Source organism: Simochromis diagramma, unplaced genomic scaffold (genome assembly GCF_900408965.1).
Source record: "Simochromis diagramma unplaced genomic scaffold, fSimDia1.1 OVJJ01000302.1, whole genome shotgun sequence".
NCBI classification, from domain to species: domain Eukaryota; kingdom Metazoa; phylum Chordata; class Actinopteri; order Cichliformes; family Cichlidae; genus Simochromis; species Simochromis diagramma.
Window position 1 is genome coordinate 5,114,386 of NW_024386792.1, and position 23,299 is coordinate 5,137,684.

General features: G+C 40.0%; 2 protein-coding genes across 6 annotated transcripts; both read left to right on the plus strand.

Annotated features, from left to right (window-relative positions):
- The first annotated feature begins 326 nt into the window (after positions 1-326).
- Positions 327-7,537, plus strand: trmo (tRNA methyltransferase O). Its single transcript, XM_040023971.1, is given in 7 exon segments — positions 327-699; positions 885-1,030; positions 2,853-3,027; positions 3,177-3,334; positions 3,569-3,741; positions 3,743-4,154; positions 5,352-7,537. Coding segments are annotated over 7 exon segments (1,389 nt in total). The 5' UTR covers positions 327-610; the 3' UTR covers positions 5,588-7,537.
- Positions 7,538-8,054: 517 nt separating this feature from the next.
- spag5 (sperm associated antigen 5) lies at positions 8,055-22,277 on the plus strand. 5 transcript variants are annotated; one of them, XM_040023969.1, is made up of 26 exons: positions 8,055-8,181; positions 9,010-9,069; positions 9,159-9,287; positions 9,377-9,824; positions 10,836-11,661; positions 11,778-11,970; positions 12,175-12,291; positions 12,456-12,548; positions 12,705-12,839; positions 13,591-13,710; positions 13,813-13,905; positions 15,046-15,180; positions 15,278-15,371; positions 15,479-15,626; positions 15,793-15,843; positions 16,007-16,181; positions 16,318-16,451; positions 16,863-17,031; positions 18,848-18,953; positions 20,383-20,629; positions 20,837-20,969; positions 21,101-21,181; positions 21,274-21,423; positions 21,716-21,790; positions 21,931-22,011; positions 22,109-22,277. In XM_040023969.1, the coding sequence occupies exons 2-26, from the start codon at positions 9,031-9,033 to the stop codon at positions 22,178-22,180; spliced, it is 4,044 nt and encodes a 1,347-aa protein (XP_039879903.1). In that variant the 5' UTR covers positions 8,055-8,181; positions 9,010-9,030; the 3' UTR covers positions 22,181-22,277. The 5 variants fall into 5 exon arrangements, with proteins under 5 accessions (XP_039879903.1, XP_039879899.1, XP_039879902.1 ...); XM_040023965.1 differs by having other exon boundaries at positions 9,377-11,661; XM_040023968.1 differs by having other exon boundaries at positions 9,377-11,661; positions 20,392-20,629.
- Positions 22,278-23,299: the final 1,022 nt, after the last annotated feature.

Here is a 23,299-nt window from a genome sequence, read left to right on the forward strand (position 1 = left end):
TTAGTGCTTAAGCTGCAATGATCCCCTGTAGCTGCTGAGGGGAGGTTAACTTCAAATACCTAAAATTACAATACATTGTTTTTTTTTTTTTAAATTGTGTACAACCAAACCTGTTGAACAACTAGTCCATTCAGGGCTAGACAAATGCAGGATATGCACATGTACCAATAAAGACAACACAACTGAGTATATACGACATTACATTGATTTCGTTTGTGCTATGGTTTGCCAATATTTATTTATTTATTTAAAAAGCAGACTATTAAACGTGTCTTGGCTGCCCCCTGTTGGTAGAAAACATTCCTTCATCATGGCGTGTTTTGTGCAGCACATGTAACTACATATTAATTTTTAAATGATGGACGGGTAATTTAAGCGAAACGGCAGCAAAACTAATCCCAAACCAACGAGCCCACAGCAATGACAGACTTACAGAGGGGATTCAGAGGAGCCGACCTGTTTCAGTTTAACGCGTGCAGCACTCTTGGTTGGCCAACAATAAAGTCTAGCATGCACTTCCGCGTTGACAAAGTCTCTCCGGTCTTAGCAGCAGCAACAGCCGCTAAAAGCTCACCGTTTCAGAGCTGTCTTTTGTCTTTGTGTTAGTAAGATGAGTCCGCTGTGTGAGTGCTGCTCCGAGCACATGGATAAACTGAACCAGCAGGTTTCTGTGATGCGAAAAGAAATCAAGAACCTGAGGTATGTTTGTAGGTTTTGCACCGCCACGTGTTTTTCTCACGAGAGACTTCTTGCTATTTTAAGAATTTTTTTAACAAATTTAAGAAACGCCTTGTTCTGTTTTGCATTGGCCTTTTTTTTATTTTTAGTATTTTTCAGGGTTCCCATTATTATTAAACGCTCATTCTCAACATCTTGTCTAACAGGCAGACGCTAGACAGTGCAATTAGAGCTCATCGCAAACAGCTGCTGGCGGTTCAGGCTGCTGTGTCGAAGATTGGACTCAGCGAAGAAGTTAAAGCTCCAGCACCTACACCACCTTCACCACCGTCGCCAGCAGCATTAGAGCGAGGTAGCTACCACCAGCGTCACAAACATTTGTAATTACAAAAACTAAGCCCTCCATCCACCAAAAAAAAGTAACACAGCCCGCAACTAAGGGCGCAATTTCCCTCCAATTAAATGGAATTTCAGTGTATTTTACCTGAAATTACAATCTAAATATATATACAAATACTTAAAGGTAGTACACTAGAATAAGAGACTGAGATGTTTTTACAGGAAAACAGTGATTTATATTATAAATAAATATTTAATATATAAATATAAATATATATATATATATATATATATATATATATATATATATATATATAAGTACTGGTAATTTAGCTGAAATATATTAAAACAATTCCCATCTTACATCATAGGTATGCTGTACTTTTTGTGTTGCAGGCTGTATTGTGGAGTGATTAAAACTTGCTTAACTTCCAGGTATTTTACAGGAAAGAAGATGCAAGTTATACTGTAATTATGACATAACTATTTTTAGTGTGTCATTACCTTTTAATTTTGTAGCAAGCCAATATTTTTCCACTTTACATTGTAATTTTTACATCTTTATTATTTATGTTGTTATTTAATATTCATCATGTTGATGTGCATGATGGTTTTTCTATTATTTAATTGTCCTTTTTTACTTTGTGCTGTACAGACTTGCAATATAATATCTGTCTCCTTTGCTGTAAAATACTCTTGCTGGGTAAGGTTAAGCCACTACATTGTACAGCCTGTACTTACGCATTTCTAACATTTACTTACATTATAAATATTTCTTTGTTTTCTATTCAACCCCCCCAAACAACTGACTTGTTACCCACTTGTTTTTGTGTGCTTACCTTTAAGTATTTGTAGGTAAATATAATTACACTGTAATGTCAAATAAAATACCTAAAAGTTTCATTTAACCACAGAAGAATTACGCCTTTAGTGATGTGCTGTGCTATAAAGTGTGACCAAAAGAGGAAGAAAAAAATAAACCCTAAAACAAAGAGCACTACTCAGGAAGGCTTTATTTTGCTTTAAGTTTCTGTTTATAACAATACGCCAATTATACTTACCAAAATAACACTTTTGGCTCAGAGATATTCAGCGTGCAGAGTCAGCTAATGAGTGAAACTCATGGCACTTTTTCTTTTTATTGGCTTATGTATTTGGGTAATCATTTCCCACACAGCAACCAATACTTGAAACTATGTGATTAAGCCTGTGCTGTAAACTTAAATTTCACTGACCCTGCATTGAATAGTGATTCTTGATCGGTTTTGCACCATTGGTTAATATTGTAATAAAGCTGAAATCATGAACAAAGGCAGAATAATACCAGCAAGAGTGAATGGTTTGGAGACGGGGGCACTGATTTTCACTGTGACTGATTATCACCACACTGTCAGGTTTCATCAGGAATTTAATTTTGCTCCAACATTAATTTAGCCTTAAAATTTAAGTTTTAGCTGTGATGATGACTCAGATGAAAAGTGAGCATTGTTTCAGTGTCGTTTTGCTAACAGGGTTGGTCATGTATCCTCTAAAATGTGACCAAAATAGAAAGAAGGAAACCATGTTGACATCTTCAGAGTATTTGTTTTGCTCTAAAGCCAAAGACTTGAATTGTCTGTCATCAAGTCCGTAACTAATTTAATCATTTCAACACTAAAATAAAAGGTTACAGTGTATATATATATATATCTATATATATATATATATATATATATTTTAAATAAATAACAAAACACACTTGTGGAATAAAAGTCAGTGCAAAGGATAAATTGGAGGCCAAGTTAGACACAGTGTCTGTGTTACAAAACCTGACCCTAATATTCTTATCATTGCAGGGGACATCCAAACGGTCCCAATTGGTTACATTAGTTCCTGTTTTTCTGTGAAGAACGGGACTCCCCGGCAGCCCACTATTTGTGGCCCTTCAAGGGCAGAACTTCGAATTCTGCCGAGTGTCTTCAACAACCCGGAGCACGCTCTGGTGGGCCTGGAGCAATACTCCCATGTTTGGTAGGTTTCATGTGTGTGTTTGTGTACAACACGTTACCAAATATTGTTACCCAACTCGCAAGATATTTTTTTTACTCATTTTAACTAAGCATGTACACGTAAACACTATTTCCCATCATCTGCCTTTCTTTGTCATCTGGCCTCTGCAGGATAATTTTTCTCTTCCACAAAAACGGCCACCTGAGCCACAAAGCCAAAGTGAGGCCGCCCAGGCTGAATGGGCAGAGAGTCGGTGTGTACTCGACACGCAGTCCTCATCGACCGAATGCGTTGGGCCTAACACTGGCAAAGCTCGACAAAATACACGGTCAGTGTCACTAAACACGTGTGTGTGTACTGATCTGAGCTGAGTTATTTCTCTGAGGGAGCTGCACTGATTTGTTGCTTGAACCCTGTCTGAAGCACAGGGTAATTTTCCACTTGTACTAATAGTTACACTTGTTAAATCTCACTATTTTAAGCAGACTCTGGTTAAACTCTGACCTAGTTTTGTTGATGTTTTAGCTGTATATAAATATGAATGCATTTCTTTATTTTCTAGGTGATACTCTACACCTGTCAGACATTGATATGATTGCAGGCACCCCAGTCCTGGACATCAAACCCTATATCCCAGAGTATGACTCCCCCGACACCCGGAGGAGCTATGAGGAGGACTCAGAGCCCTGTAATTCAAACACTGACCAAATGAATGACGGACAAGAGAAACCTCACTAACCTCCCTGAAGGATCAGACATAGATGTGCAGTTAAACACAGAAGATCGAGGAGCAGCGAGTGATTATGTGGGGAATCTCCTCCCAGAAGAAAAAACTAATACTAACGCAACAGGTTCATCTCATATCAGTGCTCAGTTTTCTCTGTCCAAAGACCTCAGTAATGTGCTGGAGGAGGTCAAGGCTTTTGTGAACCAAGACGTTTTCTTAAGTTCTGAGAGTAAGAACCGAGGTTCAGACTCTCCTAAAACTAAACCACCTTTGTTGGAAGTAGACCATCCCTGCTACGGAGAGGAAGCCTACACTACGATCGCAGGCTGGATCAGAGAGCCTCCTGTCGCAAGTCTGGATGTGCGATTCAGCCTTCACGCAGAGAGGGAGCTGGCAGAATTCATCCCTGCACACCTGTCAGGTAAGATGACTGAGATCATGGGAGATGCAGCGCACCTGGAAAGTATTCACAGCGCTTCACTGTTTTCATATTTTGTTACAGACTTATTATAAAATGGATTCAATTCAGTTTTCACCTGAAAATTGTACACACAATACCCTGTGATGACAAAGGGATAAATGTTGGCTTGCAATTCATTAAATTAATTCAGAAATTAACTACATTTATTAAAAATAAAAAACAAAAGTGTTCATAAGTATTCATAGCCTTTGCTCAATACTTTGTCGAAGCACCTTTGGCAGCTTCGGGTCTTTTTGAGTATGATGCTACATGATTGGTACACCTATTTGGGGACAGTTTCTTCCAGTTCTTCTTTGCAGTGCCCCACAAGCTGTCAGGTTGAATGGAGAATGACGGTGCACAAGGTCTGAGAGTCTTTTAGGCATCTTTGGGCAACTCCATGTGGGCTGTCATCAGCCTTTGAAGACTGGCTTCCCTTTGGACACTCCACCATATAAGTCTCATGCTGCAGAAATGTCTGTCCTTTTGGAAAGTTCTCCTCTCTCCACAGAGCAACACTGGAGCTCTGTAGGAGTGACAGTTAGGTTCTTGGACACCTCCCTGACTAAGGCCCTTCTGCTCTGATGACCCAGGAAGGCCGTGCGGTCAGCTGTTGGAAGAGTCCTGGTGGTTCCACACTTCTTCCATTTACGCATGATGAGCTCACTGTGCTCACTGGAACCTTTTAATGCTGCAGAAATCTTTCTGTGGCTTGGTTTGTGCTCTGACATCCACCAACAACTATAGTACCTTACGGTATGTGGACAGGTGTGTGCCTTTCTAAATCATATCCAGTCAAGCTGTAGAAACATCTGACAGATGATCAGTGGAATCTGAGGTTAATTTTGAGTTTCATGGCAAAGGCTGTGATAACTTATGTACATGCTATATATTTGTTTTTTATTTTTCAAGCATTTTGTTTCACTTGGTCATCATGGTGGTTTGTGTGTAGAATTTTGAGTTGGAAATGAATTTAATCCATTTTGGAATAAGCCTGTAAGCTGACACAATGTGGAACAAGTGAAGCGCTGTGAATACTTTCCAGATGCACTGTATGTTTGTCTCCATAAGGGGGCACTGTTGTATCAGTAATTAATGTGAAAGCCTTCATTCATATGTGAGCAGAGAGACTGAAAAACAAACTTGTGTAACACACAGGACTGTCTGAAAGCCACAGACCCCGGTTTAAGTTTCTGCGCAGTACAGAGGAGGCAGTCGCTGCCATCAGAGGGGTCCTGTCAGCAGACCCCCGATCCGTCTACAGGAGGACTCGCTGCAAGGACAGACTCTTTTTCTTCACCCTTGACACGGCTGACATCACCTGCTGGTTTGGACAAGGCTTTGCAGAGGTGCTGCAGGTAAAACCTGTAGAGCCGCACATTGCTTCAGTATGAGAAACTTTTTCATTGATGGATTTTGAGCTGAAGAGAGGAGCCTTTCATGTGACACAAAAACACTCTCTTGTTTGTTCCTTTCTTTTTGGTATTTCAATCTAAATTCTTTGCTGGCAAACTTTTATTTGTAAATCATATTGGCTTACTTAAAATCAGACAGAAGAATAATGAGGCATTGTATATTCAAAGTTGTATTGGATAATTAAATAAGATATTTACTTAAAAAACAAATGCCCCTTTTTTCTGTTTGTCTTTAAAAAGTATTTACAAATTGGAAAAAAATGTAAGTAGTTGCACAAACAGAGTTTAATTTCTTTTCTTTCTTCTTTTTGCAAACGGTTAGCCTTGGAGTGGGTTAGCTGCTAGCTCTTCTTGTTTTCTCGAGAGACAGTCCTTTAATTTATGTGTTATTAGGATACATCAGTGAAATAAGGAGGCTGTGTTGTGTTATAATTGTCTTTGGGCAATGAAACGGGCCACAGAGCCTCATAAGATTCATAAACACTCTCAAGGAGGCCCTCGTGGGACAAGAAGAGTCAACAAATGATTCAACAGAAAGATTCATGACTTAATCAGTGAGCAAGGACAGTAGAAGCACAGTAGGAAAAAGGGTCCATGGCTCTTTAGATGATGTGGAGGGACCCCACTTTAGTCCACTGACATCTTGTAATGTCATGATTTATTTGTTCCTCCCTTTCATCAGGCTTCTATTACCTCCCCCCTAATTGATCTGTTCCTGCTTCTCTGTACTTTATTATCCCTTTAGCTTCTTGCTAAGTATTTATAAAAGTGCGTATTTTACATTGTAGATTCACACAATAATCTCAACACACTTCTGATCTTTCAGTGCCATTTTGACAGACTTTTCCAATATTGTATAATACAGATCTAAGAGAGGAAGAAAAGCACACTACATGAAAGTGATTTGTGGTGTTTTATGCAGAGCTGTGTGAGGGCACTTGAGTTCATGGTGGAACGATTTCAGCCGAAAAATGTGAAACACTGAAAATCTAGGCCATCCATCAGGCAGTTGTGGGAAGAAGATGCAAACTCCACACAGAAATGCCCGGGCCATGTGGTGCATTCAAACACTACTGGAAGAATTATCATATTTATTTTCTGCAGTCACCACATCATAAAGGTTGCATGTATAACATCACCAATAAAATATGAGAAAGACACTTAAAATGGGACTTTACCCCAAAATACGGCTTTAAAAACATTTGCCTGCTTGATGCATATTATTAACTGTATTTAAAGCAAAAATGTTATTGTGGCAGGGTGTGGTTTGTGGCTCAGCTGCAGGGGAGGGGTGGAGAAGGGGGTTCAGGGTGCCGTGTCAGGGGAGGCTCCCCTGTAAAAGATGTGCCAGGACCTGAGGTGTATGGTTGTGTGTACTACAAGCAGGGCAGCTGGAAAGTTGCCAAGTGAAAAACCAGCGCAAATAAAAAAACCTATAAAACGCTGTTGGTGTTGGGGCCGTCATTTTCACTGCATTACAGGTGCCTCCACTCATCCGTCCAATAACTTCTTCAGTTTGCTGCCATCAGGAAGGAGACTGAAGAGCCTCCGGGCTGAGACACAGCTTCGTCCATCAGGCTGTCAGGATGCTGAATTCACTCCATGCTCACATACACGAACTCCAGACCTGCATTCACCTCTTCCCTCTGAACCCTCCACCCCCAAACCACCACCATTGCCTTTTCACTGACTGCGCCCCCCAGCCCCCCGAAACTTACCCACAATCACTATGATTGTGTTGCACACTGCTGTTTATATAAGATTGTATTGTATTGCATTGTGTTGTACATAAGACTCCTATTTTATTTTTATCTTTTTATCTTTATATTGTTTTAGTGTACACTGAGGGCCATGGGAACATTGCAGTTTCAGATTCCTGTGTATGACTGTACATATGGTCTTTGACAATAAAGCTTATTTTGACTCTGACTGCAGAGCGGTCATTGTTGATGACACAGAAGACGATGCTAGGCAGATGGTGGGATGCAGCTAAAAGAAGAACTGAAATATTGTTTGGGTGGATGGCTGGTTTGGTAGACACCAAAGCTAAACAAAACTGTGTCATTGTCCAGACTCATGGAGCATACGTATCACTCTCTGCTCCTACACTTGTTTCCCAAAAAAGGGTGATTTATGGGTCATTTTTCCATGTAACTACATGGCTTCCAGCTTGTAAAGCAATATATAAGAAGGCAGTGGAAATAACTGAAGAGTCAGATATTATTTTTTTATGCAGACACGAAGTTTTAATAAAACGCTGACATAAAACAAAACAATACAAAAAAACAAAGATACTTAAGAGCCAACATAAAAGTGTAAATTTTCTGTCAGCAACAGGAACATGCTGTAGCAATTACATTATTTTCCCGAAGGAGGCAGCAGTGAGTAAAGGTACAGATCTCAACCATCTAGTGCTTCTCTCAACCAACGAAGAAGAGAAGTGGACCAATAACAGCGCTGCTATTCGTGTTTTTGAATCAAACGCGGTGGATGGTAGTTCAATACAAGATTTGTTTACCCTGTCCTCGTCTCTGTTAAAACGCTGGTTGAAGTTAGCTGGTAAAATTTAAAAGGTAAAATACTTTTACATGATTTAAGGGCGTTTGCTTCGGACAGCTAAGCTATTAATTAAGTGCCTTTGTTAGAAGTAACTAGAGTGAGTGCAATTTACGGGTAGCTATCGACTGGTACCGGTCTCTTAAACTGTAGTTTACGCCCTTGCAGTATTCACTCTTAGCAACACTTTCTGTGAATTTTAGAATTCTGTGAATTCTCACATTGATTTTCGAAGTTATTAAATTAATGCTTGAAATGGCCTATTCTTGTCAACTAGGCCAATACGTAACGCCATGTCAGTATGTGAGCTTCTCAGCTAGTTTGACACGACAAGCAGATCTCTGGGCAGGATTTGAAAGAGCATTCTCGCATTGTCTATCGTAAAACAACAGTTAAACTCTGCAACATGGTTGTTTGCTGTAATCGTCTTTCCTTTTGTTTCTGCCCCGGAAGAAACCTTCATAACAAGAAGACAACATCCACACAAGGGGTTATGATGGGGCTAATTTGAACTTAACAGACTCTCTCTGCACAAACGAAATGTTTAAAAAGTTCCGACTAACTTGTCTTATACAAACTGTTGAAGTCTCGTGATCGTGATTAAATTCCGGAAAGTTTTTGCAGTCAAGGAGAACTGGGGTTTGTCTTTCGTAACTTGCCTTGAAATGACATCATTCTCTAGTATGAGGAGCAAGACCCTGTTTTAGCACTCGCATGGAAAACCAACTATTTTAATGGGGAGCTATTGGTTTTTACAGCCAAATAGATTAATCCGCATTTAAATCAAACTGGTAAAATATGACATCTTTTGTCTTCCTGATTTTGTCCTCCGGTTGTAAACATAGTTTTCTGAGAACTTCAGAGTAATGGCTTCCAGGAGTTCAAGTTCCACAGGGGAAGGCTTGGTAAGACTTTTGTACTCAGTTGTGCATACTGTACAGTGTTATCTCTGAGCATATTAGTTAATGGACAATTCAACCTTTGTTGATGGTAGCTCTCCAGCCGATCCAGCGAGCGTACCCCTCTAAGAAGTCTGGACAATGAGATTCTGCACTTGTCGACTCCCTCATCGAAGTTCAGATCAAAATCACAGATCAGTAGCGATGCTGGCAAAATGACAATGGTGGGTATACACTAATACTTACAAATATGTCTTTTTTTCTCTCTTTTTTTTGGTGCTGTTTTTTAACCACTACTTATTTTAATTAATAGGGTGATCTTCCACCGAGTGAACAAGAACCCCAGCTGTACTCTTCTCCATCCACCAAAATGATACAAACCAATCTTCCAAAAACTGATACAACAACTACTCAGATTGCTTGTGGACTTTCAGATATAACATTTAAATCCTTCACTTGTGCTGGTGGTGAAGTTGAGATATTAGGCTCTTTACTGCATGCAGAGGAGAGTATTATTTTATCTACGGACCAGGGTACATCTAACACTGAATCTGAAGATGGCATCATCTCTGACAGTGTGGTAATGGAGTCATGCTCTGATCACATCGAACATCCCTATCATGTTCTCGAGAAGAGTGACACTTACTCTGTTAACATCAGCGCAGCACTTCCCTGTGAAACTGACAGCACTACACCGGCTTCTTGTGATCTGGATAACAAACAAGCCACAGAAGAATCAACAGCTTTTCAGAGTGACTGCAGTGGAAAGGCAGATCTCACTTGGAAATCCTTCCTTTGTGATGGAGGTGAGGTGGAAGTTTCAGATGCCACCAGATTACACAACGAAACCATTCCTCTGCCCAAGGAAGAGCTTGGTGCTCCTCTAGAGTATGACAGTATAAATTTGACTAACTGCTTCGGTGACTTTGACCAGCAGTGTCAAGAGGAACATGCTGATCATCCATACTGTAGCCATGATGGTGGTGTTGATCCTGTCATTAAGGCTTTATCTGAGACAACACGTGGTTCAGAAAAACGTGCTAATGGACTGACCTTTAAATCACTGGACTGCACTGGAGGAGAGATTGAAATTCCAAGAGAAGAGTCCGTTGTTCTACCAGCCGACCATACTGTTAGCAGCAGTGAGACACATGGCTATGCCATAGATTCAACTGAAATAGCTGGTGACTGTGATTTACAAAATGATAATACAATTGGTCACTTTGATCATCCATACTGTAATGTTCAGACTCATTCATCAGCTCCATGTGACAGTCTTTTGACTACCCAGGAAGCATTGACAGACAGCACTGAGGATGTAATGGCCAGACACTACAGTGGTAGGCCAGTGGTATCTGATAGGCAGGCTGGGAGCCAAGGTGGTGTCACAGCTGATTGTTGTATTCCAGCTGAAGATGAAAAATTAGATGAGGCCCAATTTCCCAAGAAGAAGACATCCCTTCTGCATGAGGACCAGATTGTAATCTGTCCCCTCAGTGAAAACTATCTGTTCACTTCCAACACACATGATTATTGTCAAGATGCCTTTGAAGATGCTAACAGCCAACAGAACAATGGTGAAGCTGTGGTAGCTACTGACCCATCAGCTGTTAGCAGATCTCTGGTGGCTAATGGATCTTTAAAAGCTTTGGATACTGAAACTGTAAAATGCAAAGGGCAAGAAATGCTTAACTGTACCATGAATCCTGCTGACAGTGCATTGCCTCTCGTGGTTCAGAATACTCAGATTTCTGACTGCAGTCAACTTGCAGGTTCTGCAGAGAGCCCTTCAGCTGTGGAAGTGCAACAGCAAGACCAAGAGGAGCATGTCTCTGAAGTGAACTCCACCAGAGGACCCGCTGAATCCAGTGAGGAAAAAGACAGTGCCATTGGCTCATCTGGAAATGCACCTGCTCTTTGTAACTCTGCAGAAAAATCTCATGCAGAGAACCTTACTGATGTACTGAAAGCGCTGTCGGAGTGTCCCTCGGTTGCCTCAGCTTTGGAGTTGGGAATGTTTAGTCCCGTTAGGAGAGCTTCTCTGTCTTTTTTAAAGACTTTTGGGGATCCTGCTCAAGGCAAGTTTGCAGCTGATGACTCTGCTATTGAGGGTGAGAAAACCTTGTTTGCTCCTCTTAATGCTGACCGTGCTGGGTTGTGGGCAGAGCAACTGGAAAGCCCAATGCCTCATCCTCTGTTAAACTCCACCGCCCTGGGTCAGAATCCTGGTCTGAGCCCACTCGGGGAGCCAGTTAAGGATTTGGGACAGAAAGTCTCTGCAGAGCCTCAGACTGAAGCTGAGAAACCACTGCTGAATTTCCCACTGATTTCCGATGGTCCGTTTCAGCAGCAGCTTCGACAAATGGCAGAGTTCCTCATGATGGCGTCTGGAAAGATGGGCCCTGCTGCTGTCTCTGCTCCTGCTCCACCTCCTGCCCCTCCAGCCAAAGCTGCTCCTGTAAAGTCTCACAGTGTCTGTGTGGGCAGTAGTCCTCTGAAACTGGTTGACCACAGCCTCAATACTTCTGGCCTGTTTGAGAGGAAGAGAGAATTCTCTGTGGCTGATTCCTGCACTATGACTGACCCGCTCCTCTGGAAGTAAGTGCCCATTGTAAATTGGTCATTTATTCAACAGTTGTGAGTATAGATGAAGCTAAATCTGCTTTTAGTATTTTCTTTGTTTGCCTCTCAGTATTCTTTCATTGGTTTTCCAGTTTACCTCCAGGCAGCTTGGAGTCCCTCCCAAGACAGGAGCTGGAACAGAGGTTAATGTCTAGCATGACGATGGTTGAGGCCCTGGTGCAACAGCTGACTGCAGCGAGGGCACAAGGACGTCCGCTTGCAGGCCCTGCTCCTTCAGACCTCCGGGAGAAACTCGTGCAGACAGACCACACCGAACTCAGTCAGGTAACTGTTGACATCTACATTTTGTTTAAAGGAGACCTGTTATGCTCATTTTCTACTCTATATTTAGATTTTTGGACTCTATTAGAGTAGTTTCGCAGATGTCACAGCTTAAAATATTCCTCAAACGGAAGCTTTCAACTCTGATCTCATTATATAACAAAGGATTACTGCTTAAGTAGTCAGTTGTTTATATTTTATATCTAGACCACAATGTATAGAGACCTGTATGTGGAAGCTTTGAGTCGGATTGGGGAGTTGGAGCTTGATGGGAGTTCTCTACAAAACCTTATCCAGAGTCTGCAAGACATGAAGGTCACCATGGTAAGTCACAAACAACCACACAGCTCATGTTGTTTAAACTGGGATATAATGCTCAAACACGTCTCACTGGCTTTTTTTTTTTTTTTTTTTTTTTGTGTGTGTGTGTATTGAGATAGTCAATATTTTCTTTACTAAGAGTAAAGTGTGTGTATTTGTCCCAACAGACTTCTGTCAGAAGTGACACAGACGCTGCTCTCTCTAACATGAATGAAATTGGTGACATAGTCAGAGAGGACCATCAAAGCCTCATTTCACATGTACGTACAACATGTTACCTCATTCTGTCTCATACAAGTTAAACAGTATGCTTGTTTTTGTAATTATTCACCAGTTATTTATGGCTTAAGTTGTTAGTGTAACATGATTATGTGCTACAACTGAGTTGAGGTATATTTTTCTCATGTTGTTTTTAGTATGGGCACATGAAGTCTCTACTTGAGAAATCAAAGGACATACAGAGCAGAATGATGCAGAAGGTCAAAGAAGCTCTTCATCAGAGAAATGACATGAGGACTCAAATGGAAGAAGCCTTCACAGCAAAGGAGGCAGTAAGTCCTTTTGGGGTGTTTTTAGTTGTTTAGTCTAAATGTAGAGGAACGGCAACCTCCTGAGGAGAAGGGTGTACTATGAAGCACGTTCAATACAGCCAGCCGTTCTTTGCGTTAGCTGGCTTGACAAAACCTAAAACCCCAGTGAGAGATGAAGCTGGTTCTCATCTTTCTTTGTTAATCCAGGCTTCCTGCTTCAGGCTCTGTTCGCAATCACATTAAAGGGAGCATTTATCTGCCATTCTTCTTCTGCATAAGTCTATTGAGAATGTCTGATTGGAGCAGGTTGTGCTCAGAGCATTGGGTAATGGAGATCTATAAACGTTATTGAAAAATATAGTAAAATGGACATTAGTGTGAAAAATAAGATAACAGTAATGCTGCCGAGAATCATTAATGTGGTAAATTTGTTAAATTGTGTTTATGTTACTGCTCAGTGCTGCTGTTTATTTCAATTTAAGCAAAAAGTAGCACTTAAAGCATACTAGAATCAGTTCAAAGGTTGCGTTTCCAGGTAATGTGTTTAGCATAAGTTACTGTGGTGATCTAGCCAGGTTAAAAAGAGAGCCACCTTTGTGACACAAAAAACCTCTCTGTCTGTTAAACATAGCTCACTGTGTAAACACCTCTGCTTTAGCTGACCAACAGTTTTTCTGGAACATATAAAAATATCTGCAGAAGTTATGCTGGCTGTGTGTTTAAGAGGATTATTTGTTCCAGGGGTATTAAATGTGTGGCTGTGTGTTGTCAGGCTTTCAGTGCGATGGAACAGCTGAGGACACACTGTGCCACAGAAATTTCACTTCTGGAGAAGAGTGTGGGGTCTCAGCAAGAGCTGCTGGCCGCCCTAAACCAGAGCTATCCAGAACTGGTACAGAAAACAAGCCAAAAAATAAACAGCTCAATAATAATTGTATTTAAAGTAATATGTGAGTGTCATTTCTTTGTTTCTTTTTTGTCTTTACTAATGCAGGTTGTGTTAAACAAGGCTTATAATGCAACCCTGGACTCTGCTTCAGATCTTTTGTCTGAAACCATGGATGAACAGTCCGCTTTGATGAAAGAGGTACGCTCATACTAAAAACCTTGAACTATGACAGTCAATGAACATGTATCACAGCAGTTTCTATATGATGGCAAAGAAACAAAGAACCAGTGTTTTGGTTCCAGTTCTTATGTTTTCATTTTTAGTTTAATCTGAGTGACATTGATAGCAGCACAGTGGCTCCGTTTGAATGGTGTTTACTGCTGTTGTAATTTGTGGGTTTCTAAAAACACGAGGCTTTGGTGTAAAATCCACCACATGAGCATCCTGTACATAATACTGCTGTTTAAAGGTACAGTCAGTCATTTTTTACTCATAAGTATACATTGAAGTGTATAATTATGTCTTCCAACAAATTGATACGCTCTCGTAAAACTGGAAATAAAATACATAGGAGCATGTGCTGGTTTGTGGAAGCCCCTGTGTTGCCTGGCCATGTTGAATACAGTGGCCGAGATGGACATCAGCTAATCATGTTTTATGTATGTGGCTGCAGACCGGCTGCATACGTAGCACGCCAAAGACTCAGACAAGCTCCATATCTGTTTGTTGCCGTTCGTGTCTTGTGCCATGGAGGCAAGTTGCATTTTCTGTCTGCACCTTCAGACTCAAGATATAAAAGATCACACCTATGTTTTATTATCTGAGAAGTGGTTTCCTTCACTAAAGGAGTGAAAATGTGAACGAAAGAGACGATGTGACCGGCCTCTGGATAAAACAAGAGTAGATCTTTGCACAGTAGATGAAAGGAACTGCAGAAAGGGAGATTATGAAGGTGACACAGAAGTCACTGGGGTTCTGCTCAATATTTTGTCTTTTTATGTTTATTTTATAAACATGTATATCCTATAGTGGTCACTGTAGCTACGATTATGCACTTGAATTAGGTGGTGTAAGAAAACAGAATTCAGTTGGCTGTAATCTACTGCCATCTAGTGGTGAGATTATTATTATTATTATTATTATTATTATTATTATTATTATTATTATTTTCTTCTTGCAGTGTACCTTTTTCTAAAATTCGGTTTGGAATTCCATTTAATGTGTTCTAATGTTGTTTAGTTGAAACTTTAGGTGCTTTAATACAGCCTTCACTATTAGAGAATTTACTGCTCTGTTAAAATGTGATAATGCGTTGATGCTAATGCCATCTGTTTATAGCTCTTCATGGTCAGGAGCCTTCTGCACAAAACTGCTCCCATGCTCCTGAAGCTGAACGAGAAAGCTGCCGCTGCTTTGAGAGAGAGAGATGAGCACATGTCTGCAAGAGACCAAGCTGTTGAAGAGCGAGAGCAGGTAAGGCATCTGTTATATTCAGGATATTTACAGCCTTGTACCTGTAGTCAACATGTCTGATTAAAATTATTCATATGCTTAAAAAAAACCTCATCAGATTGAAGAAGAACTGAATGAAACTCATTCAAATTTCCAAGCTGCCAGGGAGCAGATTGGAGATTTAAGTCTGCAGGTGACAATTCTGACATCAGGTAAAAACTGAAATAACTCTCTGGCTATTTCGCTCCCTCTTTTTCAAAATGCTTTCTTTCTTGACAACCTATGGACTTAAACTTTTTTTTAAAATAAATAAATCCAGAGATGGGTGTACTGCGAGAGAAGTTGACTGAAAAAGAAGAAGAGACGGGTCAGCTAGAGAGGAAGGTGACGGAGCTGTCTGCTACAGTTTCCTCCACGCTGGCATCCTACACTTTCTTGGAGCAGGCCCTGGCTGCTGAGACTACAAAGTATGATGCTCCTTATTGATGACAGAAATCAAGCATAGAAATTTAAAAATGGAAGTGAACACTGGGTTGGTGGTTACTTGTTAACAGGGTAAACTTTGAAAGGCCAAAAAAAGCCCTGAATTGCAGCATGTGCTTTAAAATAGGCCTTATTTTGTTTTTATTCAAGGTTGCAGGAGTCGTGGAAAGACAAACAAGAGGCTAAAGATCGAGCAAATGAGTAAGTGTTGGTTAATAGTAAAGGATAAAATAAATTAAATTAAAAAAGAAGACTTGGAAAGAAGAAAAATGTAACCAGTGGTTACATTTTTACTATAATTTTACATAAATGTTGCAGTATATATCCGAATACTGCTGTGTTTTTTCTTTTTGACCTTGTCCAGCTTGGAGGCATCCCTGGGTCAGTCGGAGCAGCGGGTGTGCGAGTTGAGTCGGGCTCTGGCTCAGAGTGAGGAGCAGCTCAGCCAGCTGCAGTCCCTCTCACAGTCTCAGAGTCTGCAGATCCAGCAGCTCCAGGATGTCTGTACACAGCTCAGTGGTGTGCGGGAAATGAACGAGGTGAGCATTAGAGAGGGTATCTGTCTCATTTAACACCAGAGAAGCATGAGGCGTTTGGTTATTACAGGAATAATATGCGACTTAACCTTGAGGGAAGGATGTTAGGTTTAATTTTCCTGCTGTCTGTGTGCATCAGTTCCTACAGATGGAGAACGAGTTGGCGAGGGAGCAGGTGGCAGAAAGTGAGCGTATGCTGAGGGAAAACCTGCAGAGCCTTCGGGAGAGGAACATCCAGTGTGAGGACCTGAAGAAAGAAGTTTGTCAATTTAAGTAAGTATAAATAAGCCATTGCGGGTGATGTGCTTGAAAAGCCCAAACTGAGCCTGAAAAAACTTTCGGATTAAACAAAACAAAATTGTCTGTCTGTGCTCAGTTTCTTAGATCAGGGATGTCAAACTCATTTTACATCGAGGGCTACATACAGCCCACTTTTCTAGTTCTTAACTACGATGGGGTAGTATGAATGGCTGTGGGGGCAGGTCTATATCAACAGGAAAAACTGTAAAATGTTCAAGGATTAATACTCACATACATTTTTTTTTTTTTTTTCTGGATTGGAGTCTTTTGCCTTATGGCCTTATGTTTGTAATAATAAATCTTAGTGCAAATTGTTCTTATGATGTTTAACATTTTGTTGGCACACTGAATGATAACTTGCCTCTGTGTGTTTGTGTGATGGAGGCTTGAGAACGGGAATTTGCAGGAAGAACTTAAAGCCACAAGGTCCAGAGCCAGGACAGCAAACCTGGAGCTTGAAGAGAAGTTGGCTCAGGCGGTCACAGAAATCACTTTGCTGCATCACACACTGAGGGGACTGACCAACAAGCTCCATGAAGAACTTGATGAAAAGGTAAAACAATATCAGAACTAGGCCCGGGTTTTGTCACTGATTCCTACAACCGATTCAATTCTGATTCGCAAGGTTTGATTCGATTCAGTTAATTTTGACTTGGTCAGAAATATTATCATCCAAGATCATTTATCTTGGGTATGTACTGTCGAAAGAACCCTCTAAATTCAATACATACTTTTTGGAAGTTAAGAACAGAATCTAAAGCAGTTACAATATTGCACTTTTTATTTAACCTGTTAAGCCCGAGGAGCTTTTCTGAGGTTCCTGCTTGAAAATGACACGCCCAAAGCAACTCGACTGATTCTCTGGAATTATAAACTCAGTGTAAACTTTCTAGGTATAAAAATAAAGCTGACACTTGTGAGACTTAATCAGAGGTGTAAGCACCACAGCAGATGCCATCGTGTCAAAGTTACTGAGGATAAAACAGAAAATATGAAGGAGTTTTTCCTGGCCCGGTCTGTTATAGCAGATAAATCCCTTGAAAATATTCTGCAGTAGATCAAGAACTGAAGAAAACCATGAAACAGCATATCAACATTAGCTGATGCTGCTGAAGTGACGCAGAGCAAAGTTACAGACGCTTTATTAGAGGCATAGTTAAGCGTTTGAAATTTGGCATAATTTGTAAAAGTTGAAATTTCTTCAGTATTGAACAGCAGAAATTAGGGTTTCTTGTCAGTTATTTTTTTTGGGGGGAAAAACAAACAACAAAAAAGAGAGGCAGACAACACTGTCCACAACAGGAGACAGGTGCGTAATATGCAAGGGAATAAAGTAGAAAATAAACACTTTTGATTGGAAACTGGTCTCGAGCACACACACAGAGAGAGAGAGCGATTATTATTATTTTTTTATCGTGGTGGAAGCAAAACAGTTGTACGTGAAGTGTAGTTTTGATCTTTTGGTGCTGGTTCAGTGAATTTTGGTCAGTTTCAGAATCTGTGAGTTGCCGGCTTTTAGCTTTTATATCCTTTTGCGGAGCCTGTTTTTCTTGGTCTTTAATCTTTTGCTGTTTTAGTTGTTTGGTGGTTGTTGAAATGGTTTTGTGAGGTTTTAGCTGAGATTCTGACATTTCTGGCAAAATATGTTTATATTTAAGTCAGTTTCAGGATTTTGATTAAAATTGTCAAATCTTTTTTTTTTTTTTTCTGTTTTCTAATTGTTATGTTTTTTTTAAACCGGCCCCTAATCAGAACCCAGCAGAACTTTGTTCCACACGCTGTTTCATGTGCTTGAACTCGATTTCACATCAGTCATGCATTCATCTGCATTTGTAGGTCTGTGGATGGAGCTCATTGAATATCAGTATTTGTTACAGGCTTCTTTCCCCTTTCTGTTTGCTTTGTACAGCCCATTAAAAGCATAGTTACAATTTATCCTTTGTATTTTTTATATTGTCTATTTTATTACTTAATGTTCTATGTTTTATTTTAACCTTCGTGTACAGTGCTTTGTGACTGCCTGTCTAAACTTACTAGTTTTGGTAATGGTGAAATGATGCAGCTGGAAGCTCAATTTCACAGGTGTTAGTTTAATTGGGCCCTGATATGGACTCCACTGTATGTGCAGATGATCTGCAACAAGTAATGCAAATGCATAGAGTATGCAAAGCTTAATTTTGAAATTAAATTAAAAGAATGCGTCGTTGTGGCCATGAGCTCTTGACATTTGCAGTTGTAATTTGGACATCAGAAGCAACTGTTTACAGCATTTATAAATCATGTTGTAACATCATTTACTATTGAACTTATGCTATAGATGCAGTACTGCATGTCTTTTCCCACTTGGATTTAAATGTCTTACTTTTCAGAAACCACAGATGTGTGAAGAGTCTCAGTCAGTCCACAGCGTGGAGCGTTGTGCCTCAACTGCTGAGAGAGAGGAAGAGGTCAAAACAGACACTCCTGCTGAAACAGGTACTGTTGTTCCCCCCCATGTGTGTCAGTTCACTCATAAGTAACATGCTAGTTTTTCTTTTTCTCTTTTAAATTGATTATTAAAAAAATATAACGTGTCAGCATTTGTTTTTCATCCTAAACACAACAGGAGGCACTGTGATTCTGATCACATCACTCACTCACTCAAACACAGAGTTGAAGCTGGAAAACATGGTCGAGCTGGTTGAATTTAGTCACTTATAGAATCTCATTTTAGTAGCAACAAGCTCCATCAGATGTTATTGTAACTGCTAATGAAGCTTCCACTCTTTCAGTTGATCAGGTTACCACATCTCACCTGGGTTAAGGTCAGGACTCTGAGCCAATACCTGAACTGTCAGACCCCGGTGTTGCACCCGGGCTGATCCCTCCTGGTGGTGTGTGATGGCATGTTTCCTCCAGACTTGTCATTTCATTTGTCCACATAACATCGTCCCATAGTGACCTGTCTTTTTGGATAACAGCACATTCCTTTGCTGTATCTTCCTTAAAGTCGACACATGAGATTTCATGCATATGTTCCTACTTTTGGGGTTTTCTTTAGCCTTACAAGTTGCCATGGGGATCTTTGCATCCACTTGTGGAGTGATGAGCACCTTTTCTAGCTTGTAACGCTTCATCTACGGTGCTGCGGCGACTCATTAAGAAGAACAGGCTTTCTCAGTAACCAGACTTTACATAGTCGTGTTAGTGAGGCACCTCCTGCAAATCACAATCCACAAACACTTGACTTCTGTGAAAGTTGTTAGCACGGAGGTTCACTTTCTTTTTTAGGCCTATGAATAATCACTGTGTGTTTTCACATGGAAAGTACAGCTGTTTGTTTATACAGATTACGCTGTCTGTAGTTTGATGAAGATCAAACTATTCAAATTCCAAATTCAAAAAGTGTTTAGTTCACTTGTAATGTGGTCCAGCGTAATTATGTTGTTAAACAGCTGCAAGCAAGTCTCTTTAAATAGTCACGCTGAGATTCCCTCAGAGAGCAGTGTGATTTGAATGTCTCAAACATGATTTGAATACGTGCTCAGCATGTCGTATGTGTCTCCTTTATGAAAAGGAGGTATTCATTTCATTGTTTGAAGGCTTAGTGGTGCATTACCAAAAAACAAAAGAACTGGGTCTTTTTCTTTTTTCAAGGAGGCATCAATAATATGATTGCATAATATAAAAATTCTTTCTTCAATGGTCCTTTTCTTACCAACTTTTCTATATGAGCTACACATGCACTTCAATTCATCCTGTTTTTCCCTTGGATAAAGGAGGTTTTTCTTATAGGAATCATTTTCAGGTGGGAATATATCTGCACAGCCACCAGGGACTGTAATAAAAAAAAATGGAACAGATAATAAAAGTCTAAAATGTAATTATAATAATAAAAAACAGCTAAGTTTTACTTTCTCTTCAGTCCCTTCAGACACTCTCGAGCCACAGCGTGAAGCTTTGTTCAGCGAGACGAGCGCCTTCACCCGCATCGCAGCCATCACTCCTAAAAAGAATATGAGCACAGTCGAGATTGAACCAGAGGAAGAGGAGCAGAGCCACCTGGCGGAGCTGCTTACTGGCCTGGGCAGCACCGTCACCGAGCTCGTCAGCACTCTGAAGCTGGTGCAGCAGCGCAGAGACGCTCAGCTTGAGGAGCTGCATGGCCAAATGTAAGCTGTAATGTAATTTTTTTTTTATTTTTTTTTTTAATTATTATTTTATTTTATTTCATTTTTTTTTTTTTTTTTAAAAACAAAGTGTGAAATAAATGATTTTTTCGAAAGTTGTTTTGTACATTAACATCAAATGTAATCCAATTATCTTGTTGCTTTTTTCTTTTTAAACCCCCCCAACTGTTATCTGATGTGTTATTCCAGCTGTGGCCTGCAGGTGGAGCAGCGTGCTGCAAAGAACGGACACGAAGCTGAGGTTTTTGAGCTCAAGCATCAACTCAGCCGTCTGAGTCAGCTGGTCGAGAAGGCAAATCAGGCTCTGCAGCAGAAAACTCAGGTAAGGATGACTTTTGCTGGACATCTTTTTTCCTCTATTCATCTGTGATAAGAAAGATCAGGATGGGTGCGGAGGACGGCTGACCGATGGAAGAGAAAAACGCTGAAGTTTCATTTATTTTTTTTTTTCAGGATGAGAAAACGCTGGCTAAGTTGATAGTTGAAGTGCAAGACACACAGGAAATCCTAAATAAACAGAAGACTGACAATAATGTAAGGCACCAAAATAATACTGCCGGTGTTTCTAAGCTACTTCGTATTCTTGTAGTTATTATTGTCTAAATGCAAATGAACGTTTTCTCCAGGAATTGAGAAGGGAAATCACTGAGCTTCGTCGCGCTCTCCAGCAGTCGAAGGTGGAGTCTGAATTCCTTCGGGATGAATTGAGGAAAGCTGGCGGCCAGTCGACTAAACCGGAACATTTCATGGAAGAGAACATCAAGTCATTGAAAGAGGTATGATTTATCAGAATCATTATTTATTACAAATTTCCATAGTTTTCAAGTTTTAAAATTGACAGTTTGGATTTTTTTTTTTTTTTTTTTTTTAAACTCATGTTTTCTTGTTAGATCAGTTTTATGGTTTTATTATGTTACTTAAGTTGTACAGCACTTTGGTCAACAGCAGCTGTTTTTAAATGTGCTTATAAGTAAACTTGACTTTTCAGCCTGTTGTTGAGGAAACACTGCAGCTTAAAGGGACCCCCCCCTCCTCCTCTTTTCTCATAAACTCCCATTTGATCCCCAGGTGGAGAGACTGAAGGCCAGTCTTCAGGAAGCCGAGCAGGCCAAAGTAAAAATTCTTGAAAGGGCAAAGAGACATGTAAGTCCTGACCGTACCCGGCATCAATCGCGTTCCTGACTACATATCAGCATTCACACAGTATTTATTGACTTAGAGGAACATTAGATGGTCTTCTTGCCAGCCATGTGAGCGTTCATGAGGATGTTAATCTCTTACAGCAAATCATCTATCAGAGCAACCAGCAGAAAAGTGAGAACGAGCTTCAGATATTAAACAACATGATCAACAGAGTTCGGGAGGTGAGAAATGTTTCATACCATGGAACATATTCTGTAAACCGCAGCGTCTGTTTGGATGTTTGCCATAATGTGCTGCTTTTTCCTTTTTGCCTCACAGACCTTGCTGTCGTTGCCGGCAGTTGTGAAGAACTGTGAACAGCTCCGGCAGCTCGTTGAATACATTGGCTGATGTGTTTATTTCCCTCGTGTGTGTTTATTCATGTTTTAGCTTGTCTGCCTTCTAAATGTTTGTATTTTTGAGAATAAAATAATTATTTGACTCTTCTGAGATTCTCTATTATTATTATTATTATTATTATTATTATTATTATTATTATTATTATTTTTATTTTATTTTTTTACATTTCATGAAAAGATGCTACTAAAAATGATTTTTCTTTGCTGATATTAACCATATCTTTTATGGACACTGAACACACATGCTGAACATGTAAATGTTTACTTCTCTATTGTATTTTTAATTGTTAAGTCGTAACGGCAACAAATGTATACTCTTTAAACTCAAAAGCTTTTTTTTTTTAAATTTTATTTATTTTTTTTTTTTATAGCATCTTGGGTCTAGTGATAGTTCTTTGGTGTACAAAGATTTGCAGTTTTAAAAGAGAGAATCTTGCTTTTTCACTTAACATCAAAAGTTGAAAAAGAGTGAGCCCCATGTCTCATTCATATTAAACTACAGTGCGAGTGGGTGTAAATGCCACGTTACTGCCACGTCTTCTGCTTTTTAAGGAGGTGTGTGCCATCATCCCAGGTGCAACAAAGTAAGCGACAGAGTTGAAATAAAGTGGTATTCCATTTTTTTGTTGTTTTTACAAGGCCATGAAAGAAACTTATCTATTTATTCCAAGGGTTTTCACAGCATGAAGCGGTAAAAGAAAACTTTTTAAAATGGAGATAAAAGCAAGCTGCATCAATCACCTAAGGTTTCCTTTTGTTTTCTTATTTAAAAAAAAAAAAAAAAAATCAATTGTCTTAGCTCTAATTGTTTTCTTTGTGTCTCATCTCGTCCGATTTGCAGGCTTTGTTTGGAAGAGGTTTCTGGTATTATGTGGTCTTAACGCAAAGGCGTGAAGCATCGAGTGGCAAGTCTATTCATTTTCTTGATTAGTGGATTTGCATGTGGCCAAGTGCTGCACTGGTGTCTCGACATGCGGCTGAGACCGGTCACGGTTACTGGTGTGGCTCCAGACGGCACTTCAAACCGGCTGAGCTGACCCAGAAAGCATTAAAGCACAAAAGAAAGAGGGTTGGACTTATTTTTGTGTGTGTGTGTTCCTGCTTTAATTTT

Bases quoted from the DNA above. Each gene is read 5' to 3' on its own strand.
- spag5 (XM_040023965.1), top strand. From the start codon at position 9,031: ATGGCTTCCAGGAGTTCAAGTTCCACAGGGGAAGGCTTG. The intron at 21,182-21,273 runs GTAAGGCACCAA...CGTTTTCTCCAG, and splicing joins AACAGAAGACTGACAATAAT to GAATTGAGAAGGGAAATCAC. The intron at 22,012-22,108 runs GTGAGAAATGTT...TTTGCCTCACAG, and splicing joins TGATCAACAGAGTTCGGGAG to ACCTTGCTGTCGTTGCCGGC.